Genomic DNA, 26,957 nt, shown 5'->3' with positions numbered 1-26,957 from the left:
GAGATATTAGGTTTTAAGTGGAATTCAATAAACATCGATGCCATATAATAATGATGGGTTACCGGTTCTTTGTGGGTCTCGTCCACGCAGTTTCCATTGGAATCACTAGACGAGGCGATGCTTATGTAATGCTCGTAAGAACCGTTGCTGCCCAGACTGCCGTATCCGCTAGAACCATTGTTATGAACCGGCTGTAGGAAGCGAGAGAGGACAACAATGTTAGTACAGAAGACCCACCGAAAATACATGCGACAGAAATAAAGAAAGAACTAAAGACAACCGATAACGTCGATGCAAAAAACCCAAATGTTGTATGGTGAACTGGTAGTAGCGTGAATACGAACAGCGAGACCCATTTATAGGCTGAAATGATATTCAAGGAAGCCGATCAACGCACTAGGAAGCAGTGACGTCAGTAGAGGCGCCATTGTATCGCTTGTACTGGTAGTCATTACAATGCAACCTATCAGTTCTCGGTTTGTCTCTTGTATATCACTGGCTTCTAGTGAACTGAAAAAGCCAGAGGCCGTCATTACAGACCTGATGTTAATAACCTTCCTTGCACTGCAGAAACATTACTGTGAGTGACAGTCATAATGCAATGTTATAACTACGCTGAATGCATTTCCAGACTGGACAGAAATACAGAAATGTCTCTTATCAATATAAACCTTTATTTTTTTTACCTAGCGTTAACACCAGAGAGCAGCAATGAGCAGTAATATAATCGCCAAGCTGCATTTCCCATTATGCTTATACGTACTCATCCCTGATCATGATGCCAAAAGCTGTTCATTATCAGGAAAACTTTGTAAAGTGAGGGATGCAGAGATCATCAGTTCTCTCATGTATGTGTCATTCATTGGGAGAGTGAAAAGATTTACTGTATGGAAACATAACACATTACACTTCTATAGTCTGCACAGTTCATTATAATAGAATTGCGCCCCCTACTGACCCGATTCAGCGCTAGACGCGATATGAAACAGGGAGAGCACAGAATTTCTTGACACTTTTATGCCTCGCAACCGTTAGACAGATCTGAACACACGTCTCCGAGACCCTGCCCCCGCCTCTATTATGCGCTGAATACGATAGCACACTATATTATAGTGCAGTACTAATGAACTATAAGGACTATGGGGGAGGCTTTTAATGGGAGCTTCCCCTTTAAGACAGATGAAAACTATTCTGCAAGAGCAGTTCTCGCCACCTGAAAGTATCCTTTAGAAAATATTTATTTCCAATCATGAGCTGGCATGTGGCTCAACACATGTCCTATTGTATGCAGAAGACAATACAATTCACTGAGAAAAATAACAAAACAAAAAGAATGTCTATCACGACACAGATGGGCGCCGACCACCTCCGGTTGGTCCACCAGGTCTCAGCATTTCTATGACATGCGTTAGAGGACAGGGCTTTACAGCTGCATTGTGCTACGGAACAGTGATGTAATATCCTATTCTTTCCTGCGGCGGCAAATTATCTGCCACAATGACGGTGGTGGAAGGGAACAAAGGAGGACCTTTCACTGACTGCCTCGCAAAATTGCTGTGGCCTAAATACACCCCAAAAAAAAAATATAAGAAAAATCACTCTTTCCATTTATTTCTTTTTTTTTTTACATAACAACTGTCCGGAAACGTCACAGACAAATAGCTGTGAATGACTGCGTCCTGCAGAACGTCTCATGTCATCCGGCATAGACTGACCAGGTGGATATGAGCGGGAGAGAGACAGACAAACATTGCATGTAGTCACTGCTCCTGTTTGTCAACCTTATCGTGTTACACAATTATCGCAATACCACAAAATTACTGCAAAATGTTAACGCTGTATCAAGTATAGGTAGAAAGATATACATACTTTACTAAACGTTTGAGCTCTTTATAGCTTAAGCAGTAATGGGTTATTTTATTCATCTTAGACAACAATAGGTCTTCTCCATTTTCAGCACTAATAGATCCAATGCAAATTGTTTCCAATAATAACTACTGCAGTAATTCCCATTATATTCATTTTGCATGGGTCTACTAGTATTCCTCCGCTTGTGTGTAATTAACATGACCTTACCACCCTGCAATTGCGCCTATCGATTGCAATGGTGGCGTAGTGGGAGGGGATTGAGAGGGAGCGTCAAACGTGACAACTAAACGGATCATGCAGGATTTGCTTTGTAGAAGTGGCTGAGCTCTTAGAGAGACACATGCATGTAGCAGCCCCCGGCAGCTCCACTTAGAGGAAAAGGCATATTAGGAAAATCTTTTGCATAGGTGGTAGCGCAGTACTAAAAGTGCTGTATAAGCTTTGTCCCATATTTTACAATATTTCATCACTTAAATTGTCGAGGTGAAATGAATTATCGTAAGACAGCAAGAGCGCCCCCCGGTGGTGAGGTCATAAAATGAGATGCGAGATTTTAGCACGGCATTACCAGTCCAAAAACACTTGCTGAAACGATAGATCTACATTTCTCAGTGAGGTACCTGTAAGAGCACTTTGTAGATCTGTCCCTGCAGCTCTTTAATTTCCTTATCAACATTGCTGATTTCTGTGCTTCGGGCGGCAAAGACGTCTTCATTGAGGGGACCCCTGAAACCGACAGACATGCGCTCTCTTTATATTACAGGACATTGCATCGCATGTACAGGAAATGCTGAGCGCTTATCAAAACTTGTACTTCCCAATCAAACAGTAAAAGATCATTCATTAATATTTTTTTTTAATTCCATAGCACATCAGACTGTACCTAAATGCCATTGTAATAAGTTTCTAAGGCTTGGTGAAAGTTCTCCAAATCCTACCCACCATATGAGCCAATGATGCCCCAGTCCTGCTCAATGCATCAAATTATGCAGGTGCTATTTCAGAGGAGTTTTGGTTACACATGAAACGCGTGGGGTAGAGTCAGCCCTTTGTATTTATCTACAACCACTAACACACAACGCATTTCAGAGGAAACGCCATCCACTACCAGCACTTACGTTCTGACTTTATGTCGACCAATGATAAATGCCACTTTTCGGCTCCAGGGGTTGACAAAGCTGGACCAGCTGGTATCCAACGTGATGTAGTCGCCATTCTGTGTGCAGAACCTAATGGGGGAATGCTCAAATGGCGGCTGCCCGGCATATTTTAGGACTAAAGGAAATGGAGAGAGAGAATAAAGCATCACATCATTTGCTAGAAACTGTTCTTAGTTTGTGTTGCACAAATTACAACCATGTTGTAAGTCTCAGGTGTCCTTCTAGGTAACAAAACAACAGTGTATGGCTTATATTTCACATGCAGATATTAATATACAATAAAAACCGTGGATTACTGAGCAGAATAATATACATGTTGAAGTGTTTGCACATAAATATGGTCATTCCTTTTCAGCAGATTGCTATGTTAGGACTGCTTCATGATCTGAGTCAGCAGAGTCTGACTGACAGGCTTGTAGACTTCCTATGCAGAAGCACACTGTGGAGATTGATACACAGAGGCAGAACCAGTGATGCATGGCTGAACTTTGGATCTGATATGGGTCAAAAATCTAAGTTAGGACATTCTCTACTGTGGAATGACCAGTCCCCACTGAGCAATGTATTTTAGCATCCTGCTAATTTAGGGAATTTATTGGTCCTTTGGTTCTGTAACCTCTGCTCTTCGCTCTTCTTTGCATGATTCTGAACAACTACTACAAGGGCTGTAAATAGAGGGAACACATTGCAATCACAACGGTCCTGACTTACTCTTCCTGTGCATGGCCAACATTAAAGGACGGTCCTCAGGATGCAAATACATCAATACAGAGGTTCCAACCAAGTCCTGGGGCAAGTAGCCCAGTAATGGGACAGCGCTGAAATGGAAAGAAACATAAACACAAAATAAATAAACTTAATATACCCCTTAACCATCAACTCTCCCATGGTCTATAGTACATGTTCTACATTACTTCCTCTGTCCATTCCCCAAATAAAGATCCTTGATAAGAAGTCTCCACTGAACAGGACAGACAACTACAAGGGAGGTCGCGGATCTGGCGAGCTCGACAAGGACCCGGCCAGTTACTTTCCCACAGGTTTACATTACTAGAGTAAAACCAAAAACAACTCACCGGTCGTCCACTTCAAGAAAAACGCTGCCAGGCGTGTGCGTTGTGGTGAATATCCGTTTATCCAGGGGGATTCTGGGAGCTGGAATGTACAAAAAAAAGACAGCAAAAACAACATTAAAAAACAAAACAAAACAACTCACCACAACCCGACAGTAAACATAAAAGTGACGAGTGGCCCTAAAAGCTTCTAAGGAGTGACTCCGCTATTAAACAGCATCATCTATATGTAGCTTTAGGTTCCCTACAATACTAAACTAATCCTGCTTTACCTAAAGCAATATGAACCATATATCTTGACCGTACTGGAGACGTTTGTCGTTATATTTAGTGCATATTACAGCTCTTATCAGCTAATTCTGATCTCTCTCCGGTACAGAGTAATACTCCGGTGATCGGAGAAATAGGGACAGGAGTTTGTGCAGCCAGGCTGTGGAAATGCCCCATTTAGAGATTTGCGTTCTTATCTCCGAGAGGCAGCCGTACAAGCAGACAATAAGCAGCGTTATCAGTCTTACCCTCGTATCCCGAGTGAATCTTCTCTACCAGAGCCAGGCAGCAGGCTTCAGGCTCCACATTAGAAGTGCGCACTTTGACGGAATACGGCGTCATGCGATAGGGACTGTATCGGACCTCGTGATCCCGATCTTTACCACCCCTGGAATAAGAGAATTAAAACTCACAGCAAAATGAAGTATTAAATCATTACCCTATACAAGTTATGTTATATCTGTCTCGATCCGGTATCACATTTATTTTTAGCAGCAGAAATTGTAAAGATGGTGACAATAATGAGATTATTTGGAGACCTAATTTATTTTTAATCTGTGGGTGTCTATGTAGTAAGAATGATGTTTAGCCTCCGAGACGTAGCGCATTCAGCGAGTTCCCTGTATTCTCTTTCTCTGTAAGCACAAGGTCACACACTACAGATCGCACCTCCATTCAGCAGAAGGTTATACATGTAATTATGATTACATCAGACAGTGCGTTACTGTGAAACATGTTCCTTCCACTTTCCAGGCTTTGATTATGTAACGGAGATGTGTTAGGAGAAGGTCGTCGGGTTATTCTGTGCCGTTCTGTGAAATTGGCTGCATTACAGCTAATTGTCACCGGTTGATAAGGTGTTGGCTTGAAGAGGCGATAGGTTTACGGAAAGTAAAATAACTTAGTTTTTCTAAGAAGATTCATTATTAATGACTCCATTCCCAAAGAGGTCACCAAGACCCAACACAAGGAACTAGTTGTCATTTTCGCTGCCTGTAATGATGAAGGATATTTAACGGGCTGAATAGCGAGATTGGTAAAAACAATTTTTTTTAAACAATATTAAGTAGATGAATCAAAGGATAAAAAGGGGCTGATATCTACTAGATGCAACATTTCCACCTGACTTGCTGGAGGGGGTGTAAACTGTACACCCTGATATAGCTGTGAGGACAGCATGCAGTATTCACCCTGTGTGCAAATAAATGGTTACATTTGCACCCCCCTTGCAGACCCAAAATGAGAATTCTGGGACTGTAGAGACACATAGTTATAAGAAAGCTCCAGTATAGCCAACAGGTCATTTTTGACAATGACACTGGAGATCTGAAAGCTGCTGATATGACAGAGGGGTCCAGCCTGAAGCAAATGGTAAACATTGGAATCTCAGTTAAGTGTCAGATACACTCACTAGTACAGTATATCTAACCCACTATAGCTAGGACAGGGCTGTAACATTAATAACAATTGGAATAAAGTTACACTGGGTCTTTACAGAAGGTGGAAAGTTCCATTAATTCTCAAAAGAAACCACTTTTTTTGAATATATTTTCATTTAAATATATGGGTAGTGGTCATTCCGCAGGTGTTCCGGGATTATCAGAGCTATGATGCTTTGTCACACTAGGTAAAACAAAATCCTAATAGACCACAAAATAAATTCCTATTCGACCACCAGTAGTGAACGAATAGGAATTCATTGAAAATTGTTTGCTAATCATTAAACACTTCAATTCCCATTCTTACCAAACAAAACAAGTTTTAAATTACAAGTTTCTTTTGTTTTTTTTGGGTAAACCGTACCGCCCCTACGCTGAAATATTAAGCCTCTTACCCCCTCTGTATGTACGATGTGCGGATAATTTGTAATGAGCTACCCATCTTCTTGGTAAACACCAATCACAAAACCAGCGTCATTGTGCCAATGTGCAGCCATGCGACTGACTAACTGGTACTTAGACTACCAGCTGTTCTAATCTGTTCAACATAAGGCAAATAGTGTACCAGCATTCACGCTACATAATCACATGCGCTGAAAGGAAGCTCTCTATAATGCACATCGTCAGGGAGCATCGTAACCAAAGAGTGTGCTGTATTTACGAGCTCTGTTCTGGACTAAGGAGGGGTGGGTCGGGTCACACTTTTTTTGGAGGTAAATAAGTAAAAAGACAGAGGACCTGGAGACAGAGACCAGTCACCTGACATGATCACACCGCTGCTATATACAGTAACTTATAATGACGTTCTTGTAGATTACATAACAAGATTCCCCATCACCATGACACAAGCGCACACATTGATTAGCAGAAGATCTTACACAACAATGTCACACTCTGCAGAGCATGATCATCATAAGCAGCATTTAATTAATGTCATGCATGGATTAAGTGTGAAGAAAAAATAATCTATGTATATTGACATCCAGATAAGAGCACCATTCAGTACTCTCCGTCTCCATCGAAACTACTAATTAGCAAATCTGCCCCAGTTCTTGGAATCTATCGGGTCCTCATTGTGCATAATACGAGTGATAACGAGGCACCGTACAATACGCCGTGACTCTATAAACGCCTCAGACTCACTACGCCTGAGGCGTTTTGTAATGACAGGGAAACAAGAATAGACCAATTTACCAATAGGAAGCAGAGGTTGTAATGAAGGAATGGAAACTTGTCACAAAGCACAAGGGCCATTGCGATAAACCGACAAATCACACACTTGCCGCATGACCCTGCTTAATGGTAGTATATGGTGGAGTCCGCAGGCACAAGGAATAAAAATCTCTGCAAGGAGGGAGGGTAGGTAGCCTAATCCACACCGTCTCCTGTAGTTTCAGAATAGTGTCAACAGCCATGTTCATTAATATTAACCCCAAAAAAATACACATGATGTGATCTTTTGCTCAATTCATTCAAAATGTCCGTCATGGACTCTCACTGACTATAATGCACCTATCTGTGCTGAAAAGGGAGAGTGACAGGCCTCTGACTAAGGAAGGCTACAGAAATGAGAATTGCAGCTCTACCATGTAGATACATCTATACCAACACATCTGAAACACCGACGCACGTCATATACTAGAACCTCAACAAGCAACCAAGATGGAGAAAGCATAAAATTAGAGAGTGGGAGTTTATTTATAGTCCGAGGCAGTCCTGCATGTCAGATCTAAAGAGGTTATCAGACACGTTTCTAGATAACACTCCGGTCCCGCTTCCTCCCAGAGAGAGACATTAGATACATCTAACATTGCCTTGAAGCATTTTCCTAGCTAGAGATGTGAGATTTGCTTAGGGGGGGAAATAAAGTCCGGCCAGAGACGACAGAAGAGTGCAGACACAATCTCAGGCACACACCGCACTCCGTCATTTACTGGGCTAAGCCTTAAATCTGACAAAACATTCTCTGTTTACAACAGTTTTTCCTTTAATTTAAGGCTTCAGCTTTGCCAGAATTCACATTTTCGACGTGAAACAAATGCAAACTTACCTTATTCTGCAGAAAAAGGACTTGACTTGAGTGTATTCGTAAAGGGAAGCTGTAGGTGTAAATAAAATGATATATAGATATTATTATACCAATATTTATCCAGTCATCTCATCTCAGATTGCTCATAAGTTTGCCAGCGAACTAAAGTAACTACCACAAAGAACAGAAATAGCAGTTGTTTTGGATGGAAGAACATAAATATAATAGAATACTCTTCAAACATCTAATGTCCTATCTGTATTATTCCTGAATACATCAACAATATCAGGCTCTGAAAGACCTCTGCAGTTGCAACACTCAGGAGCAAGACCAGCGCCCACACAATGGGTGAGTGTGAGGACACTAACAAGTTATCAGCTGATCCAGAACATGCTTAGCTCGGAATGTATTATTTTCAAGATGTGATTTTTACAAGGCCTGGCACCATAGCAGTGGTGGGGAAGGAGTACACTGGCTGGTCAGATCTGTCCAACGTAACAGTAGCACTAACACCAGGATCCGTCCCGGGTACAGTAAGAGTACACTGCGAGCGGCTAGTTATGTCTCTGTACCTGTCTCTGTCCCGATGTTCCAGGGCAGAAGGTGGGATTGGGTGGTGTGCTTGTAGAAGACGCTGACATCCTGAGGGGCCAGGAGCTCCACAAACCGCGAGGAGTCCAGCAGTTTCTTCTTGCAGTTCAGAATGTAGGCCGCTTGCTCCGAGATGTAGACCACCTTCCCGGAGCTCAGGGAGAACACAATCACAAACGTGTCCTTCAAGGGGAAATACACAGTTAGGGAAAAATAAATAGATCTTATTTACAGCATGGTACTATTCAAGTAGCGCAGTAATGCGAGCATTTAAGTTTGGGTACGCATGTTAATTGTATTTAATGTACATATGGAGGTTGAAAGTATTATAACTTTGTTTGCAGGAGTTACTTAGAAACAAAGCTATGGAAGCAGACTGCCCCAGGGTTATACGCTAAATAAATGAAGATCATCATTTACACTATGCATTTTCAATTTACATTTAAAAGCACACAAATGCCAAAGTGATAAAAAGATTAAGAAACAAAAAAAATGTACAATGTTAGAATAACTTAATTGATGCTTAATGAGCAGTATGTTGGGAGGAAAGGAAGAAATTTAATTTGGCGACGACAGGTGGCCAACTTGGATGAGATCTGGCCGGCTCACCACTAACTTTATTTTTGTTATGACTGGAAGGTGAGCAGACATCCAGGTCATTCACCTCTGCGGCATTTATTAATATAATTATAACAATATGGTAAAACTACAGCAAAGTTACTGGTTTGGTCGTGATGGACACATATTAATTTAAATCTTCTTCCGTCAGCTCTGCAACTGTACTACTATGTAGGTGATTGTAAGACTTGTGACTTACTGTGTTCTTTGGCGGCTGTTCCGATGTTATGGTCTCCAGATCTTCAATGGTATGTACGTTTGTATCCATCCTGGAGGTACCATTGTCACCGAGGACTTGGAAAAACGCACTGTTCGCTGAAGGAGGAGAAGAAGTGAGATTATAGTGCACCGTCTCAAGTCATCACAGGCAGCGATGGAAAGATGTTATGGGAGGCAGAACGACTAACCTACTACTCATCTAGAAGTAGATGTAAACCAGACCAGACCAGACTTGCCTAGCTCAGTTATTTAAGCATTTAAACGCTTCTCACCTTGGACCTGGCGGACGCACTTCAAGGCGTAGTTCAACGCGTCTACCGTGCTGGGCTTGCTGCGGTTGATTTTCTCCGGTGGGAGCCTCCGTTTCATTTCCTGCACCATACTCATCAGCTCTTTGTGAGAGCGAGTCCTCTCCATTTGATCACTTCGGAGGAAGAAGAGAAGACAACACTGTCATGATGGCTACAGGCTACCGCACTCTTGCACATGGATGGTAAGTAGCACTCAATGATCAGCATGTTTTGGCATTTTCTTTTAGTATTACCTGATATTGCTACTGCCCGTGGATTTGCTCGGCCTCCGGAACGCACAGGAGGATCTCCGGCTTGGTTTATTACCATGGGAATCTGTTCCGCTGGACTCATGGCCATTACAGTCGTTGCCACTGGAGTCGTTGCCGTTCGAGTTCATCTCCATGTCTTCGTGGTGCTCAGAGTTCTGCTCTTCGGGAGTTTCACAATTAAATATTTTTTGGGAAGGGCTTTCCTCCTCCGCTCTCGGGGCTGCAGACCAGTCCTCATTGCGCATCAAGCCCTCGCTCTGTACCTCAGCACTCATGGTAACGGTAAAGTGTTATAAGCTAGATACCCAGCTTACCATTGCCTTAAACACCGATGAAGAGCCCGACGGGGAAGTTGTACGGTGTGACCTACTATTGGTGAATACCGCTCAGGTTTGTAAATTCACGTCTAACCTTTCATAAAAGGCGGGTGGAGCAAAACGGTTCAATGGAGACACCGACGTTTGTGGCATTTGTGGTTCTGTAGAGATCCAGATGCAAAAGTGGAGTTCATAGAATTAATTACTTCCTAAAAATAAAGAATAGTTAGAATAAGTGTCTGAACGTACACAATAAATATTAGTGGTTTTAAAATACAAATTGAAATATTAATACAATGTACTTTGTGACAGTGAAGTTCTGCAAGTGTTGCCAAATATTTATCTTGCTTCCTTCTCTATTTTGAACAAAGCCTTTAATAATCATACACGTATTTATTTTGTGACCCTTTAGTTAGGACATAACTTGCTCTGTGTAGAGTTTTATCCAAAAGCACAGCGGAATTGTGACGCATTATTCAAAGTATTTTTGCAGGGATACAAAGACCTGGGGGTAAATGTATCAAGCTGAGAGTTTTCCGGCGGGTTTGAAAAGTGGAGATGTTGCCTATAGCAACCAATCAGATTCTAGCTGTCATTCTGTAGAATGTACTAAATAAATGATAGCTAGAATCCGATTGGTTTTTCAAACCCACCGGAAAACTCTCAGCTTGATACATTTACCCCCAGAGCTATGAAGTGGTCACAAAAACTGGTATAAAACTGTGCATACATTAGGATATTTGCTAATTCTTTTATGCTGGGTGTATATTTCCTTACTGTGGGATAAATGAGGTTTTAGCAGCTTACAGTCACTCATAGTGGAGATCCTCGTCTCACCTCTCTCCTCACAGCTATTATGTAAGTGAAAGCTAGGATAGGCCAATTATAGTAATGCGAACCTGCGCAAGAAGAGATTAATAATCCCTGAGCTACGGTGATTCAGCAAACACAGATGTACAATTTGCATCAATGGGATTTGGCCATCATTATAGACTAGTTAATAGTATTACCTCCCCCCCATCCCTTGGAAACAAAATGAAATGAATTATGAATGGAGCCAGGTGTGGGCATCACTGGATATTTGAGTATGGCGTTAAAACTTTTTATTTTTTTGCAACACATTGTAGAATGTTGCCTTTTTTACATTGATCATGTGACAATGTTAATTAGAGGTGATTCAAACAGATATGATTATAAATAGACTGTTAAACAGTCTATAGGAATCTGAACCCTTCCGGTTTTCAAAGCTCCTCTGTTTAGCAAACTGAAAGCACCAATTTGCAGTCATTTTTAACTCCGTACTAGGCTCCCCATTACCATTCTATACCCCCCCTGTAAATATGTTGTGATGACCGCTCAGCGTGTTACCAAAATAAACACAAACCAAAGTGTAACGGGTGGGAGTGGAAAAAGCAACTACTTAATTATCAGGCTTGCTCGGGAATAATGGACTTTATGCAAATGTAAAAACACATCATTGATAGAAACAAAGAGAAATGAACGATTTCCAGAGCCATTGTAGGCATCTGGCGAGATAAAGAGAAAGTGTAATTATCATGACATCAGGGCTCACTCCTGCCCCACTGTTACCAGGATATTTTTATCTGCTCGTACTGTAAGCCAGCAAAGCTGGAATGAGCAGAAAAACAATAAATTCCTATTTCTTTGCAGGACGACGCACCCACTGGCTGAACATACTGTACAAATGCCTGAACCGCAAACACACAGAGAGCCACGTGAGCCGGTTACTGAGACCTACAGGCGAGGGTCAGAGTGTACTGGGGATAAAGGTGGAAAACACATTTGCTGCTTTCATAAAAAAGATAAAAAACTCATAAACTTCAGTTTAAAAAACAATAAAAAAAAAAAATCTGTATACACAAATTAATGTGTTTGGCTACCTCTTTATGGATGTACAAACTTACAGTACAGGCTTCATTTTGTAGACTGAACCCCTATGAAGGCGACGCACCATCCGTTAAAGGGCAAAGCGGTCATCACAATAGGAAAGCGCTAAATAGAAGATGGAAACCACTTGAACCTCAAAGAAATTGCAGCGTTCCGAGGGGATTAAACTGCTCTGGTAGCGCAACATTACACGTTCCGTGTACCCCGTTCCGTGTACACGCACACTATGGAAGCGTGCAATCCTTTCAGAACACGGCAACATCCTACAACGCCTGTATCGCCGCCCTTATTACTGAGCAGGTTACTGCAACTATTCCCGCAGGCGGTCTGCAAAACTAGACAGGAGGTTTCTTCAGGATTAAATGCCACATTCTAAGGGGAGAATTTAATTGCCCACATTGCGGGCAACTACGGTAAAAATTAGCTGAGATTGTCTAGAAATCTACGTTGCGATGTATCTCACGGACGTTCCGGAGACACTTCACGGCTAATTCAATTCCCCTGTAATAAATAACATTTTGCCCCGGACCTTATTTAGTAAATGGTGTAATGTGCACAATTTAACTAGGAACCAGATAGCAGATTAACTGTACATAAAACTGGTTTCTATGAAACTTTCAATATTTGTGGATTTTAGTTTAAAACAAAAACACTCTTAATCTCAGCCAAAATATAAATGTATCATTGTTTTATTTATTTTTCTTACATGTCCTAACAGCTATAACATTCCCCAGAAAGTAAACAGTTTACTGTGCTCTGCAAATAACCACAGGGCAGAAGCGTGTTATTGCACAGTATTATTTAGACAACTTCTGTTAACCAACATTAGGCAATAAACAGGACAAGTACACGGATTCAATGACATAGAACACAAAACAAATAGTAGCGTGTACTTAGTAATAATAACACAACCATCCCCTTTTCCCAACAGGGGTCCGTTATAGAGGGTCCAGCCTGTCTAAAATATTTGCCCACCGGCAAAGTACGGTCATTGAGTACAAATTGTGAACAAAAAAAATAGTGTTCTTACAACTCAGAGATGGCTGGGAAAACAGGTTGGGCTTTTAAAAAAAATCAAATTATTAGACAATATAATACACACACACAGAAGAATTAAAAGCTATGTAGAATTTTGTCAGAAATCTGCTAGGTCCAAAAATTAGGAGTTCAGACTGGCGGAAGTTCTGTGATAGTCCCACGTGACAACGTAAAGTAGTGAATGGGAAATATAGTTTCCGGTCACGCTTTGCCCACTTAAACACTTACTTATGCAAATATGGTATAACATCATAATGGTAAAAATATAAATAAAAACATCACAAAGCACTAAAAAAAAATAATAAAAAAAAAATAATAATACTTAATATGTAGAACCTATACTCTCAACAGAATAAACAGACACTATAAAATATTACCTTTAAAAGCTCTGAAAGTTTCCCAAAATCTCCCCTCAAGTGTCTGAATTTACAAGGTGGCCAAAAAAAACAGAATCTTCCATGTCTCTGGATGATTAAAACCATATGTACCCCATGAAAACCTTTCAAATGCTTGGCTTTCTACTCTGAGTAATATCTACAGGAAATATTTGTAGGAGGACGGAACAGAGAACACACATTAGTACAGAATGTACAATGCCTCACGTGTACACAGCGATCGTGTCGTTGCGTAACCAGCGGTTAGAACACAAAGTTGGCAGCAAGTCTATGGTTTACACAGCAGAGATACACGCCTACCGGATTCAGAGGCAAGTCACTAACATATATACCAACACCAAGCCTGAAGATATTGCTAAAACTGCTAAATGGCCCGAAGCACAATATGCTAAATACAAACGGATTCAAAATTAAATGTTATCTTGTAACTTTCACAAATGTGTACGTAGAAGACCCCATTCTGTTATAGTTAAATTAAATCAGGAGCCTGACCTATGGTTTTATGCATGATACAATGAAGACTTTCCAATACATCTCTCCTTCAGCCCTCTCCATCAAATGCTGTATTTCGGGAACACACAAGAAATCAGGTTACATCCTTGAGTTTAGCATTGGAAGAAGGACGACTATTAAGAACCCAACTTATTAAATCAACCTGCCAAGTATTTTTTTTTTTAGTTACGGAAACATATATGTAGGCTGGGTTCCCCCTTATAATATTGACTCTGTGCTATTTAGGGGAATTAAAATCCAATAGAATAACAAATATTTAGTTAATGGATATTATGCAATCTTCAAAGTGCACCTTTCACTAACAAACAGCAGGGGGCGCTAGTCTGTGACTTGACCTAATAAAACCTGCAGATGTTAAGTGATGACATCAGACCTGTTTATGCAGATATTCTATGCAGGAATTTTTTATTATAAAACACTTCTCCCTAAATCACTCCAATAATCAGTGCAACACAAATATAATATCCACTGAAAGCTGGGAGGGAGATCAACGCGCTCGCTTATATTCTATATAGTGAATGCAGAAGCAGACGTTGGTCCAATGACAATACATGGTAACTAGCGCCCAGTCCGCATCCTCGCTGCTTAACTGGTTCTTCTGTACTGGCCGTCAGCGCTGTACGACCGCCGGCTGGTTCCAATAACAGCGGGGGTGCTGAGAAGGGGGAGGGGGGCTTGTCTAAGGGGTAACTGGGGGAATAAGGTGGTTTTAAATAGCAGGGGCTGAACAAGAATGCAATTAATATTAGTGACTTCTTTGGTAATAAAAGTAAACAAAGCATTATTTTTATTACCCAATTGATGCCCTAAAAATTAGGATATAAACCAGTCCCCCCCCCCCCACCAAGAAACAAATAGGACGCCCGGCAGCTGATTGAGGGTCAGTTTGCAGTGAAAAAAAAACAAAACCCAAAAAGAACATCGGATCTAAATTGTTTATTTACATTAAAGGTACCTTTATCTTTGGTGACTCCGCAAAGGTAACAGAGGAAATACATAGAAAATATGAGCTATGCTTCAAAACAGACAGAGAATGGAACGAAATCCTGGAACAGCTTCACTTGATTATGAAACTCTATTCCACACCACACCCACACCGGATCATAGTGCACCTCAAGGTAATTTGGCCACTGGGTGACACAGATTATTCCGCCGTGTGAACAATAATTATATCTAGGGCTACCGAGAAAATGACATGGAAATTAAACCCTTTACATGTAGATCACACAGACAATTCTCCTGTAATCCTTGAACACGGAGCGCTTTGTACTTATAAACTAGGTTATTGGTCAGTCCAAACTTTTGCAGATCATAAATATGGATAGAAACTGAAAAGGATCCTTAAATAAAAGATGAGGAGAAAATAGAGCCATCTAGCTGGCAATCAGGGCATACTGGGACTAGTAGTGCCATAGCCAATGGCCAATCAAGGGAGACCTACCTCTGGATGGGTAATTACCTAGTAGGGTTCTATGTACAAGTCACATTAAATGAAGGACGGGCCCTTCTGCATCTGATAGTTAGTTTTGTTTTAAAACACCCAGGTTAATGAACATTACAAATATTTTACCAAGATACAGTGCGAGAAAGGAGATGTATTCATTATAATGACTATTACCGGTACCGAGGAACATTGCTTTCATCTCTACTCCTAGAGAACGACTGCCAAGCAATAACTCATTGTCACACACTTAAAACTCAGCCAGCCAATAAAATGCACCAGGCCTTCTATGTAGGGTTTTTGCTTTTAAACCATTATTTCAGACCACAATTTAATCAGCTGTAAAGGCAATTTGCCCGTGGTCGTCGAATCAAAACGACGAAAGAAACAGAAATGTATATAGGTCTACAAAACAAAAACTAAAAATTGGAGATAGAAAGTGTTCATAGAGCTTACGATGACAATAAAAGCACCAATGACTGAAAGATAAGCGAGATAAACATGTTATATCTGGAAATGAAACAAGTTACTAAAGGGGAGGTGGATACAGGGAGTGAACTCCCAACAGAGGTGGGTGTTGACACGGGAAGTGAACAGAATGAATAAGATGACTAATTATCTAACGAGCTGCAGATCACACAGCGAGCCATGCATGGGAGTGACAATTAGTCGTACTTTAGACCAATCATGTTACACAGCGCTGTACATTGGATATGTAATAACTCGCATCAGTCCTTGTGCATTAATTACTCTACCACACACACACTAGGGTCCATTTTTGTCAGAATCCAATTACCCCCCCAGTATGTCTTTGACGTGTGGTAGGAAACAAGCAGACACGGAGGAAACCCACGTGCACACGGGGAGAACATACAAACTCCGCACACATAGGGCTCTGGTCGGAACAGAAGCGACTAGATGCCGCCATGATGCAATGGCCCATCCTGTATATAAGAGAGTAAAGAAAATTCTAAATGGGAAATTCTTCCTCCAATTGTTTAGAAGTACATGAGCCAAAGTCTGCTATAACATACATTGTTGTTGTTCTATACACACATTTTAACAAGAGTGAATAAATTCAAGTTCACAAACTACATTTTTCTGCCACAAGACGTTTAGTTACTGGTGCAGCATAGGACCACAGGAGGGATGGGGGCTATAAGGGAGGTGTTGGAGCATGTGCGGAGCAGATAGCCTGGTGGCTCAGAAAAGCATGTCTGCTTCACGTGAATTGCTAATCCTGAGACTTTCCAATCAGTGAAGAACCAATAGAGAGCTCTGCCTGCGTGCGGCCTCTCTCATTGGCTCTCCGCTGAGTGCCAACCTCCTGCATGTGTTTGGCACAGAACACCACAGCACCCAGATGCCAAACCTCAGCATGAAACAGAAAAGCCATCTCTCATCCTAATTTAAAGCCAAATGTAGATAGATCAATTCTAAATTATAACCTACCACATATACATACACATATATATATATATTAAATGTTTATTTTTAACTGCATCAATGACCACAAACAAAACAACACACACAGGGTGGGGGCACCACTAATATTTGAGCTGCACAGATTGACACATCAACATTTTCCAATCAATAGACCAGACCATAATTACTGGCCAATATCACTGAGTGTATTTATAATTTTTACATGTTGTGAACAACCAAACAACTCATCAATCCAACAGCTCTAGCGTTGTACTGACAAACTGTATAGCAAAACAATCATCAATATGTCAGATATCACTGCAAAAATACACATATTTACTATCCTGCATTGCAGATGGTGCATTTGGATGCAAAGAAAATAAACTACATTATTATTACACCAGGCTTTGGGGACACAGCTAAGCAGCTCAGTCACCAGGCACAGACTGAGGTATATTGTCATGTGTCCCATCCATATAATCCACATGACCCAGGTACAGCTCAGCAGCCCCTCTGACGTCCAGATAATACAACTAAATAATCCAGCTCATACAATGACCCATTCTCAGTCTGGATGTGCCCTGTGCAGGGGGCACCTGGTGCCATCATCTCCCCCAAGTAAATGGGCTTTGCTAAAAAAAAAACAAAAAAAAAAACATTTGTGCAACAGGAATCAGAAGTCAGCTCCAAAGCTCAGGAGACTCAGACCCTGGTCACACAGCAATGGTGTAATAACACAGTAGATCAGTGTATCACAGAGACATGTACACACACATACAGTAACTGCACCAATAATACCAATGGGCTCCAGTGTCCATAGTGATCTACTGGTAACTCCTGGAGTCCCAAATGCAGAATGCATGAGAAGAGTGATCAGAGAGGACCCACTGATTATTGCACTGAGAGATATATATATATATCTATATATAGATATATATAGATATATATAGATATATATATATATTGCATTGTATTTATACATTATACAGAGACAGGCAGCATCAGTACAATACATAGGAGATAGATAGAGATATATATATATATATATATATATATATATATATATATATATATAGTGCATCCCAGCAGCACCACACTCAGGCTCAGCCTCCACTCACCGCACACGCTGCCGGTCTCCCCGTCACTCTCCGCTCTATCTCCCCATCATGTTCTCAGCCTGGACACACTCACACAACACACATTCCCCGTGCAACGTGACAGGACCCCGCCCCCTGCGCTCCGATAGGCTGGGTGGTTCGCCCAGCCGCAGACTGATTGGCTGAGGCGCGGCCAGGAGGATATGTGAAATCCGACCATTGGTGCTAATTCCGGGAGACGGCTGACGGTCACCTGTCCGGGCACGTTATGCATCAGCCGAGAGCTGGCTGTAGGGGGGCGTGGCGAAGAGAGGGGGACACGCCTTCCGTGCGGGGAGATACCGCCCACATGGGCGCGGTCTGCCTGAGTGACGGCTGAGAAGTGACTATAGGGGGCGTGGTGAAGAGGGGGACACGCCTTCCGTGCGGGGAGATACCGCCTACATAGGCGCGGCCTGCCTGAGTGACGGCTGAGAAGTGACTTTACGTTGTAGTCAGCGGAATAGTGACTGCGGCTGAGCCGCGTGTAACGGCCAGATAATAGTCACCTGCCCCCGTCACTGGCTCCTACCCCATCACTGCCCCCCTATCCCATCACTGCCCCCCGTCACTGGCCCCTACCCCATCACTGCCCCCCGTCACTACCCCCCTACCCCGTCACTGGCCCCTACCCTATCACTGCCCCCCGTCACTGGCCCCTACCCCATCACTGCCCCCCGTCACTGGCCCCTACCCCATCACTGCCCCCCGTCACTGGCCCCTACCCTATCACTGCCCCCCGTCACTGGCCCCTACCCCATCACTGATCTCTTACCCCTGTACCCCATCACTGCCCTCCCTACCCCATCACTGCCCTCTTACCCCTGTACCCCATCACTGCCCTCCCTACACCATCACTGCCCTCTTACCCCGTCACTGACCTCCCTACCCCATCACTGCCCTCTTACCCCGTCACTGACCTCCCTACCCCATCACTGCCCTCTTACCCCGTCACTGACCTCCCTACCCCATCACTGCCCTCTTACCCCGTCACTGACCTCCCTACCCTATCACTGCCCCCCGTCACTGGCCCCTACCCCATCACTGATCTCTTACCCCTGTACCCCATCACTGCCCTCCCTACCCCATCACTGCCCTCTTACCCCTGTACCCCATCACTGCCCTCCCTACACCATCACTGCCCTCTTACCCCGTCACTGACCTCCCTACCCCATCACTGCCCTCTTACCCCGTCACTGACCTCCCTACCCCATCACTGCCCTCTTACCCCGTCACTGACCTCCCTACCCCATCACTGCCCTCTTACCCCGTCACTGACCTCCCTACCCCATCACTGCCCTCTTACCCCGTCACTGACCTCTTACCCCATCACTGCCCCCCTACCCCATCACTGACCTCTTACCCCGTCACTGCCCTCTTACCCGGTCACTGCCCTCTTACCCCATCACTGCCCCCCTACCCCATCACTGCCCCCCTACCCCATCACTGCCCTCTTACCCCGTCACTGACCTCCCTACCCCATCACTGCCCTCTTACCCCGTCACTGACCTCTTACCCCATCACTGCCCCCCGTCACTGGCCCCTACCCCATCACTGATCTCTTACCCCTGTACCCCATCACTGCCCTCCCTACCCCATCACTGCCCTCTTACCCCTGTACCCCATCACTGCCCTCCCTACACCATCACTGCCCTCTTACCCCGTCACTGACCTCCCTACCCCATCACTGCCCTCTTACCCCGTCACTGACCTCCCTACCCCATCACTGCCCTCTTACCCCGTCACTGACCTCCCTACCCCATCACTGCCCTCTTACCCCGTCACTGACCTCTTACCCCATCACTGCCCCCCTACCCCATCACTGACCTCTTACCCCGTCACTGCCCTCTTACCCGGTCACTGCCCTCTTACCCCATCACTGCCCCCCTACCCCATCACTGCCCCCCTACCCCATCACTGCCCTCTTACCCCGTCACTGACCTCCCTACCCCATCACTGCCCTCTTACCCCGTCACTGACCTCCCTACCCCATCACTGCCCTCTTACCCCGTCACTGACCTCTTACCCCATCACTGCCCTCTTACCCCATCACTGACCTCTTACCCCATCACTGCCCTCTTACCCCATCACTGACCTCTTACCCCATCACTGCCCCCCTACCCCATCACTGACCTCTTACCCCGTCACTGCCCTCTTACCCCGTCACTGACCTCTTACCCCATCACTGACCTCTTACCCCATCACTGCCCTCTTACCCCATCACTGACCTCTTACCCCATCACTGCCCCCCTACCCCATCACTGACCTCTTACCCCGTCACTGCCCTCTTACCCCGTCACTGACCTCTTACCCCATCACTGACCTCTTACCCCATCACTGCCCTCTTACCCCATCACTGCCCTCTTACCCCATCACTGCCCCCATACTGCAGAGCCTGGCCATTCATCTTCCACCCCCATCAGTGGCTAGTTATACGTCTCTGACAACTTGCCCCAGCGTCTCCCATGACTGCCCACGTACCTCAGTGCCTCTATCACTGCACATTTATCCAAGTATCAGTTTACCTCATTGTCCCCTCATTGCCCATTTACCCAACTACCTGCATCAGTGTCTTTTCTATCGTACAGCACTATATAAATATATGGTATTATTATTATTATTAATTTTTATTTATAAGGCGCCACAAGGCGTCCGCAGCGCCGTACAGAGACAAACAAATTACAATACAATGGGAGACACAGTACAGTAAGCACAGTAACTCAATAAGCTCAATGCACAGCTAGAGAGGGCGGGGAAGGGGGAGGTAGGATCCGCAAATGACGGGGCCCAAGAAGGAGGGCGCGGAAGACAGGGAGACCCCCAGGGGGGAGGAGGGAGCGAGAGTGGACGTGGAGTGGATCCTCGAGGAGGAGGGCTAAGTAGCTGGAGAGCAGAGTTAGAAGTGCTGGAAACAGGATGAGAGATGGCCCTGCTCAGAGGAGCGTACAATCTAAGGGGAGGGTTGGACAGACAGAGAGACGCAGGGGAGAGATGGAGAGTAGGGGGACGGAGGCAGAAGATAAGGTAGGAAGTTAAGTGGGAGACAGAAAGGCTTTAAGAAAAAGGTGGATTTTTAGGGCCCGTTTGAAACTGGAAAGATTAGGGGAAGTTCTGATGGAGGGAGGGAGCTTGTTCCAGTGGAGGGGGGCAGCGCGAGCGAAGTCTTGGATACGCGCTTGGGAGGAGGTTATAAGGGGGGAAGAGAGGCGACGGTCAGAGGCAGAACGGAGAGGACGGGATGGAGCATGAATAGAGAGGAGGGTGGAGATGTAGGGCGCAGTGGAGTTGGCGAGGGCCTTGTAGGTGAGTGTGAGGAGCTTAAAGAGGATTCTGAAGGGGAATGGGAGCCAGTGAAGGGCTAGGTAGAGGGGGGAGACAGAAGAGGAGCGGCGAGAAAGGAAGATAAGCCTAGCGGCAGCGTTAAGTACAGATCGAAGGGGAGCGAGATGAGAGTGGGGGAGGCCAGTGAGGAGGAGGTTGCAGTAGTCCAGGCGGGAGATGATCAGAGAGTGGATAAGGCATTTGGTGGCATCTTGGTAGAGGAAGGGCCAGATGCGAGCGATGTTGCGCAGCTGGAAGCGGCAGGATTTAGCAAGAGAGAGGATGTGGGGGCCAAAGGAGAGAGAGGAGTCAAGGATGACACCAAGGCAGCGAATTTAGGGGACAGGGGAGATAGAGGAGTTGTCGACAGTGATAGAGAGGTCAGAAGGGGATGAGGTATGAGAGGGAGGAAAAACTTTGAGCTCAGTTTTGGCAAGGTTAAGTTATATGGTAATGATGATTATAACAGACAGGTGGTACCGGTGCCTTTTCGGAGAGCAGTAAGTTTGTGCATCAGATCAGGACGTAGAATAGAAACACAGACATCTGTGTAAATGATGATAATAATAATAATAATAATCTCCTTGTACATAATGTACAAAAAGTGACGTTTCACTCAAATGACCTTCATCAAGTCACGATACAAAAGTGTGAAATAAGCTAGATATTTATAGTGCAGAAACGGCAAATCTGCCAACATAAGAAAAAAGTCACACAAAAAAAACCAAACCATGATAGACTCAGTGGCAGAACACTGCATCGCCCGGCACCATAGCCAAATGTGGGGGACAGCCCGGCAACGCCACTGGGCACCTGCTATACTCTGAGCAGCACTGGTCCGTTGCATGTGTAGAGAAGCCCCCATCTTCATCCTCCTCAGTCCCAGGACTACCGCCACTACAGTTCCTGGCAATCTCACGGTGGCCTAGAATTGACTGGCCCCACCGCGGTGGTACCCGCTGCAGAGTTACACCACTGAGCAGAGGGACTCGAAAACAAAGACAAAAAAATATTAAAAAAATAAAATAGCATATATAAGAGGAGAGAAGGAACAAATCATAAACAAATAACACGGTCATTCAGTCTGAAAGGAGCGGCAGAATTAATCACAAGTGCAGTACATATCCAAAATGTTTCATTTTGAAGTCAATTTTTATCACAATTGCCCCCTCTAGAGAGAGGCAGCACTTGCTCAATCCCATTGACAAGTATACAAAGAACAAGTACATTTACGTTGATAGCAATGTTGTATAACAGTAGGATCTTTCCTCTTACCAATTATAGATGTATGTTCTGCAAATTGATTTTTTTAGGCACCGTAGTGGTCTTACCAAAATAAAGTAGACCACAGGGGCACTTAATCAGAAATATCAGATACATCACACAAATAAATTCTTCGTCATTTGAAAGATTGCATTTCTCTATGTTGGCGCTTGCAGAACTACAACTACCAGCATAGCCATGGCTGCCAGAGCATATCGGCACCCGCTGGGACCAGTGGTACGCCTGTAACAAAACAACAAATTAAATACAGTACAATAAACACACATGCACGTTAATTTAAGTTACAGATAAAATCTCCCCAACACACATCCGTTTTATTGCTCCCCATATCCTGGGTAGGGGGGACCTCTTCTTTCTTGCAGCTCAGCATTTCATTGGTTTTAAAAAAAAATACGTTGAGCGACGACTACTTCCTCCGCTAGGACCTGCAACGAGAATAACATTGAAACGGCCTATCCAGAGTGACTTTCCAACGTCTTGACGCAAAACTCCGCATGTGGCAGTAGCAAAACTAGGATGGGAGGCGGCGACATGGCCCAGAGGTGGGAGGGGCCCGATAGTGCCAGACCACCCTTCTGAGGGCCCTGCTTTGCTACTCTGATCACAAATCCTCTAACGCTTTCCCAGGTATCTTACTACTCCAGAGATTTCACCATGTATTAAAATGAAAAGTGATCTAGACATCATATAGATACAGTTGTACAGGCTCTGTACCTCCATTGGTCTCAGGATTCTTCTAAATGAAATTAAGTGCCGTCCGTCAGCTGCCTGTGCTTGCAAACAGCTGTATCGTGGAGGCTGCTGGGGGCCACAGAGTGGAACCTGGGGCATAGACTGGCCCTCCTCCTCTCCCTCTCTATAACAAGTCTGCTCTCCAAAGATGACATTCAAATCTCTGGGGGCTGCACATTGGAGTGTGCTGGTTGTCAGAGAGTCTAAGGAAAGGGATTATCACCACCTTCAGGGGATAAATATAAACTGACCTCCGTCTATCAGCTCCTCGCACACCAGACCTCCACTAGTGTAGTTATCTGCAGGAATAAGGCAAGATACTAGGTGCGGGTCAGGTGGGCATGAATCCCAATTGCCAGACTCTTACCCACTGCTTATCCGAGGTGTTAGCTCTGCCTATTGAAGGAGACTAGAGCACAGATTATTCCCCTGGATGGTAGAAGATTGGGAGTCTCACTAAAACACATCCACGTGTCCAGCAATCTTGTTTACCAATTATAGAAATGTAAGTTTACAGTTTGGACTTGAACAGTAACTCTGTGTTGAACCCATTTGCTTACTGCACCACTCTGTAAAGGATCACTATACCCCATACAGCGTACCACTGTACCCTACCACTGATTTGCTAAGACTGCACCTCTAGTTGGTCATTGTTTAGAGATTAGGAGATTGAGGATTGCAGATAAATCCTGCACGTCATCACTGAAAAACTTGTTTCACTCAGAAAAAAGCAAAACATACAACATATAGTATGTGTTTTTCAAATGTAGAATTATTTCCCAAAAATAAGACTGATTCTTTAACTAAATATTCTTTTTTACCCCAGCAATAAAGCCATGCGGAGTTGGGATGAAGGACAGTGCTAGAGGGAATGTGAAACTGCAGTATGTATTGACAAGTAAGTTTCCATAAACTGGGGTGACAGCTGAAGGATTCCAGTCCATTAATAAGAATGCAATATTTTTCTTTTATAGTTCTTCCCAGAAGCAGTAAGATTTTATTATGGGCTCTGTACCTAAAAATAATCTAGTTTTCCTGGAATTGGCGAAAGATGAATCTCAAAATGCTTATAGTTTTCCATAGGTTTGTGTCTGAAGATCATTTGATTAAAACAGTTTCATAATACCCTTCAACCTCTTAATTAAAGCCAAAACAGTTCATTGAAAACCTCGAGAGTCAACAACATACCTCCTAACTGTCCTGATTTAGACATGGCAGTCCCGAATCTGGGGTCTATCCAGGCATTTAACCCGACTTGCTGGGAATGTTGAGAATTGTATCCTGCTCTTGTCCGCTCGTAGGCCAATAAAGAGGTGTCTACAGAGGACGGGAGCTGGGGATGTCTATCGCTTCATAAGCGCTAGACAAACCTCCGGGGTTCATGCAGGGAAAGCCGTGTAGCCACACCTCTTTTTTGGAGAGGCCTGGTCATACCACGATTTAGAAAACTACAATGTTGGGAGGTCTACAGTGACACTCTTTAGAAGGTGAAATATTTTATTAGATTAGTATTGGAGTGAAGGACATTGTCGAATTCAAACAAGTCGCTCTCTCTATATTTTTTTCCGATGGGGGGGGGTTCCTTAAAAATCCTGCATGCGCCCCTGCCGAGGTTTATACATGGAAAGTTTTCACATACAAATGGGAGATACAGTAGGCTATCAGAAAGGGTTAATTTAATGTACCTACACATAGATATTGTATAATCTATGTTACACTGTTATATGTTCCTGTGTGTAAGATTGTGTTTTTGAAGATATGTTGTAATGTTGTTGATTAAGTAAAATATACTATTTTATACATATATATCTGCGTTATGATTGTGGCTTTTATATAGCCTTGATACAGTATAGAACTTTCATATTATTTTAAGTGTGGCTTATAAAGAAAAGTGTTGCAGTAATTAACAAGACTATCTAGGAACAGTGTTTGGCAATAGCAAGTGCACAAAAACATATTTAATACGCCCTATTGTCCTTTCACAATTACAGATCTCGTTTAAGAGATGTAATTATCTTTTAACTGATTGCGATATTCCTCCTATGTCCTTATTTCACCCTACTGCTATAATGAATGAAACCATTAGCCTTAGTTCAAAGAGGAAGTTTAGAGGTTGTAGAGTATCCAAAACTTACAAAAAAAAAAAAAAAAAAAAAAAAAAAAAAGTGGACAAATTGTTTGTTTTTAAGACTCAGTCCCGTAAAATTGGATGCTATTAATGTGATGTTTAGGCTGGTTGGGAGGGAATTAGACCCATTTATTAAATAGGAATGCTATTTAATATCAGAGCTGATTGGGTGGAAAGGAAAACTATTTGCTAAGCATAAATTCTATTAATATAACGTCAAGCTGGCTGGGGGGAAGGAGGACTAATTATGAAATGTGGTTATTCAGCAGAGAAAGCTGTCTGCTCAGCTAAAATAACCATATGCTATTATTTCCTCAGCCTCCTCCAGACAACTAGTATTAACTGTGGTCATAGACACATGGGGCAGATTTCCTTTCTTGAAGGTTTGATAAAGTGGAGGTGTCGCCCATAGCAACCAATTAGATTCTGGCTATCATGTTCTAGAATGTACTGGATAAATGATAGCTAGAATCTGATTGGTTGCTATGGGCAACACCTTCACTTTTCCTTTATAAAAGCTGTAGTACCTCTATCACCATCTACTGATAGTTTGTTACTAGCAGAAGTAGTAAGGATCGTTTGTGAATGTGCAAAATTCCAGACCTGCAGTGCAAGCGATGTTTTGTGTTGTCATGTGTCATTTTTAAACAAATGTGCTCGATTTTGTGTGACACGTAAGAATCATATGAACATGTGTCTGCAGAGGTGTGTGTTCTGATAGGAGGAGCTGCCCGCAGGACACTAAGTGCAGAATACGCCCCTCATATTGGGCCCTATTCATTAATGCACACAAAAGAAACATATTGTGGGTTTTTTGTATTTTTTTGCTTTAAAAACGCACGTAATTCGGCTATACGCACATCCATAGTCACCTATAACCTGATCTGAAGAAACGTCTCTTGTTGAATACAGACCTAGACACGCTTTGTATACACGACACTTGCCGTATTTTGACAAACACACTGCTGAATACGTACAATATATATGTTCAATATAAAGTCCTATCAGAGCACACAGAGCAAAAAAAAAAAAATCAATGACTGTCAACTGTTAATAGTCATTAATGAAAAAACATTTACCGAGCTGTTATCAATGTCTACTGTACATACAATGCAGTTTGACATAGCTCCTGATTATAGACATGTTCTAGCTGTATACGTCTTCCAGGACCTGTTACTGCAGACACATGTTCTAGCATCATACGTCTTCCAGGACCTGTTACTGCAGACACATGTTCTAGCATCATACGTCTTCCAGGACCTGTTACTGCAGACACATGTTCTAGCTGTATACGTCTTCCAGGACCTGTTACTGCAGACACATGTTCTAGCATCATACGTCTTCCAGGACCTGTTACTGCAGACACATGTTCTAGCATCATACGTCTTCCAGCACCTGTTACTGCAGACACATGTTCTAGCATCATACGTCTTCCAGGACCTGTTACTGCAGACACATGTTCTAGCTGTATACGTCTTCCAGGACCTGT

The 26,957-nt window shown here is 43.4% G+C and overlaps 1 protein-coding gene across 3 annotated transcripts in view; it reads right to left on the bottom strand.

The window, feature by feature from the left end:
* PER3 (period circadian regulator 3) overlaps window positions 1–18,086 on the bottom strand; it is a 30,732-nt gene extending 12,646 nt beyond the window's left edge. For 2 of the 3 annotated variants that reach the window (XM_075190143.1, XM_075190145.1), the window contains exons 1-12: window positions 17,986–18,086; window positions 9,813–10,356; window positions 9,541–9,692; window positions 9,249–9,364; window positions 8,413–8,614; window positions 7,862–7,910; window positions 4,621–4,760; window positions 4,106–4,184; window positions 3,741–3,847; window positions 2,988–3,144; window positions 2,490–2,595; window positions 63–191 (exon numbers count right to left, since the gene is read on the bottom strand). In XM_075190143.1, coding sequence (XP_075046244.1) covers window positions 63–191; window positions 2,490–2,595; window positions 2,988–3,144; window positions 3,741–3,847; window positions 4,106–4,184; window positions 4,621–4,760; window positions 7,862–7,910; window positions 8,413–8,614; window positions 9,249–9,364; window positions 9,541–9,692; window positions 9,813–10,105 — 1,530 coding nt within the window. In that variant the 5' untranslated portion in view covers window positions 10,106–10,356; window positions 17,986–18,086. Of the gene's footprint in view, window positions 1–62; window positions 192–2,489; window positions 2,596–2,987; window positions 3,145–3,740; window positions 3,848–4,105; window positions 4,185–4,620; window positions 4,761–7,861; window positions 7,911–8,412; window positions 8,615–9,248; window positions 9,365–9,540; window positions 9,693–9,812; window positions 10,357–13,470; window positions 13,613–17,985 lie in introns of those variants that run through there. The other variant, XM_075190144.1, reaches the window with a different exon arrangement.
* Window positions 18,087–26,957: the final 8,871 nt, after the last annotated feature.

Source organism: Mixophyes fleayi, chromosome 11 (genome assembly GCF_038048845.1).
Source record: "Mixophyes fleayi isolate aMixFle1 chromosome 11, aMixFle1.hap1, whole genome shotgun sequence".
NCBI classification, from domain to species: Eukaryota; Metazoa; Chordata; class Amphibia; order Anura; family Limnodynastidae; genus Mixophyes; species Mixophyes fleayi.
Note: the sequence above shows the minus strand (reverse complement) of the source record. Positions and strands in the feature narration are given on the sequence as shown.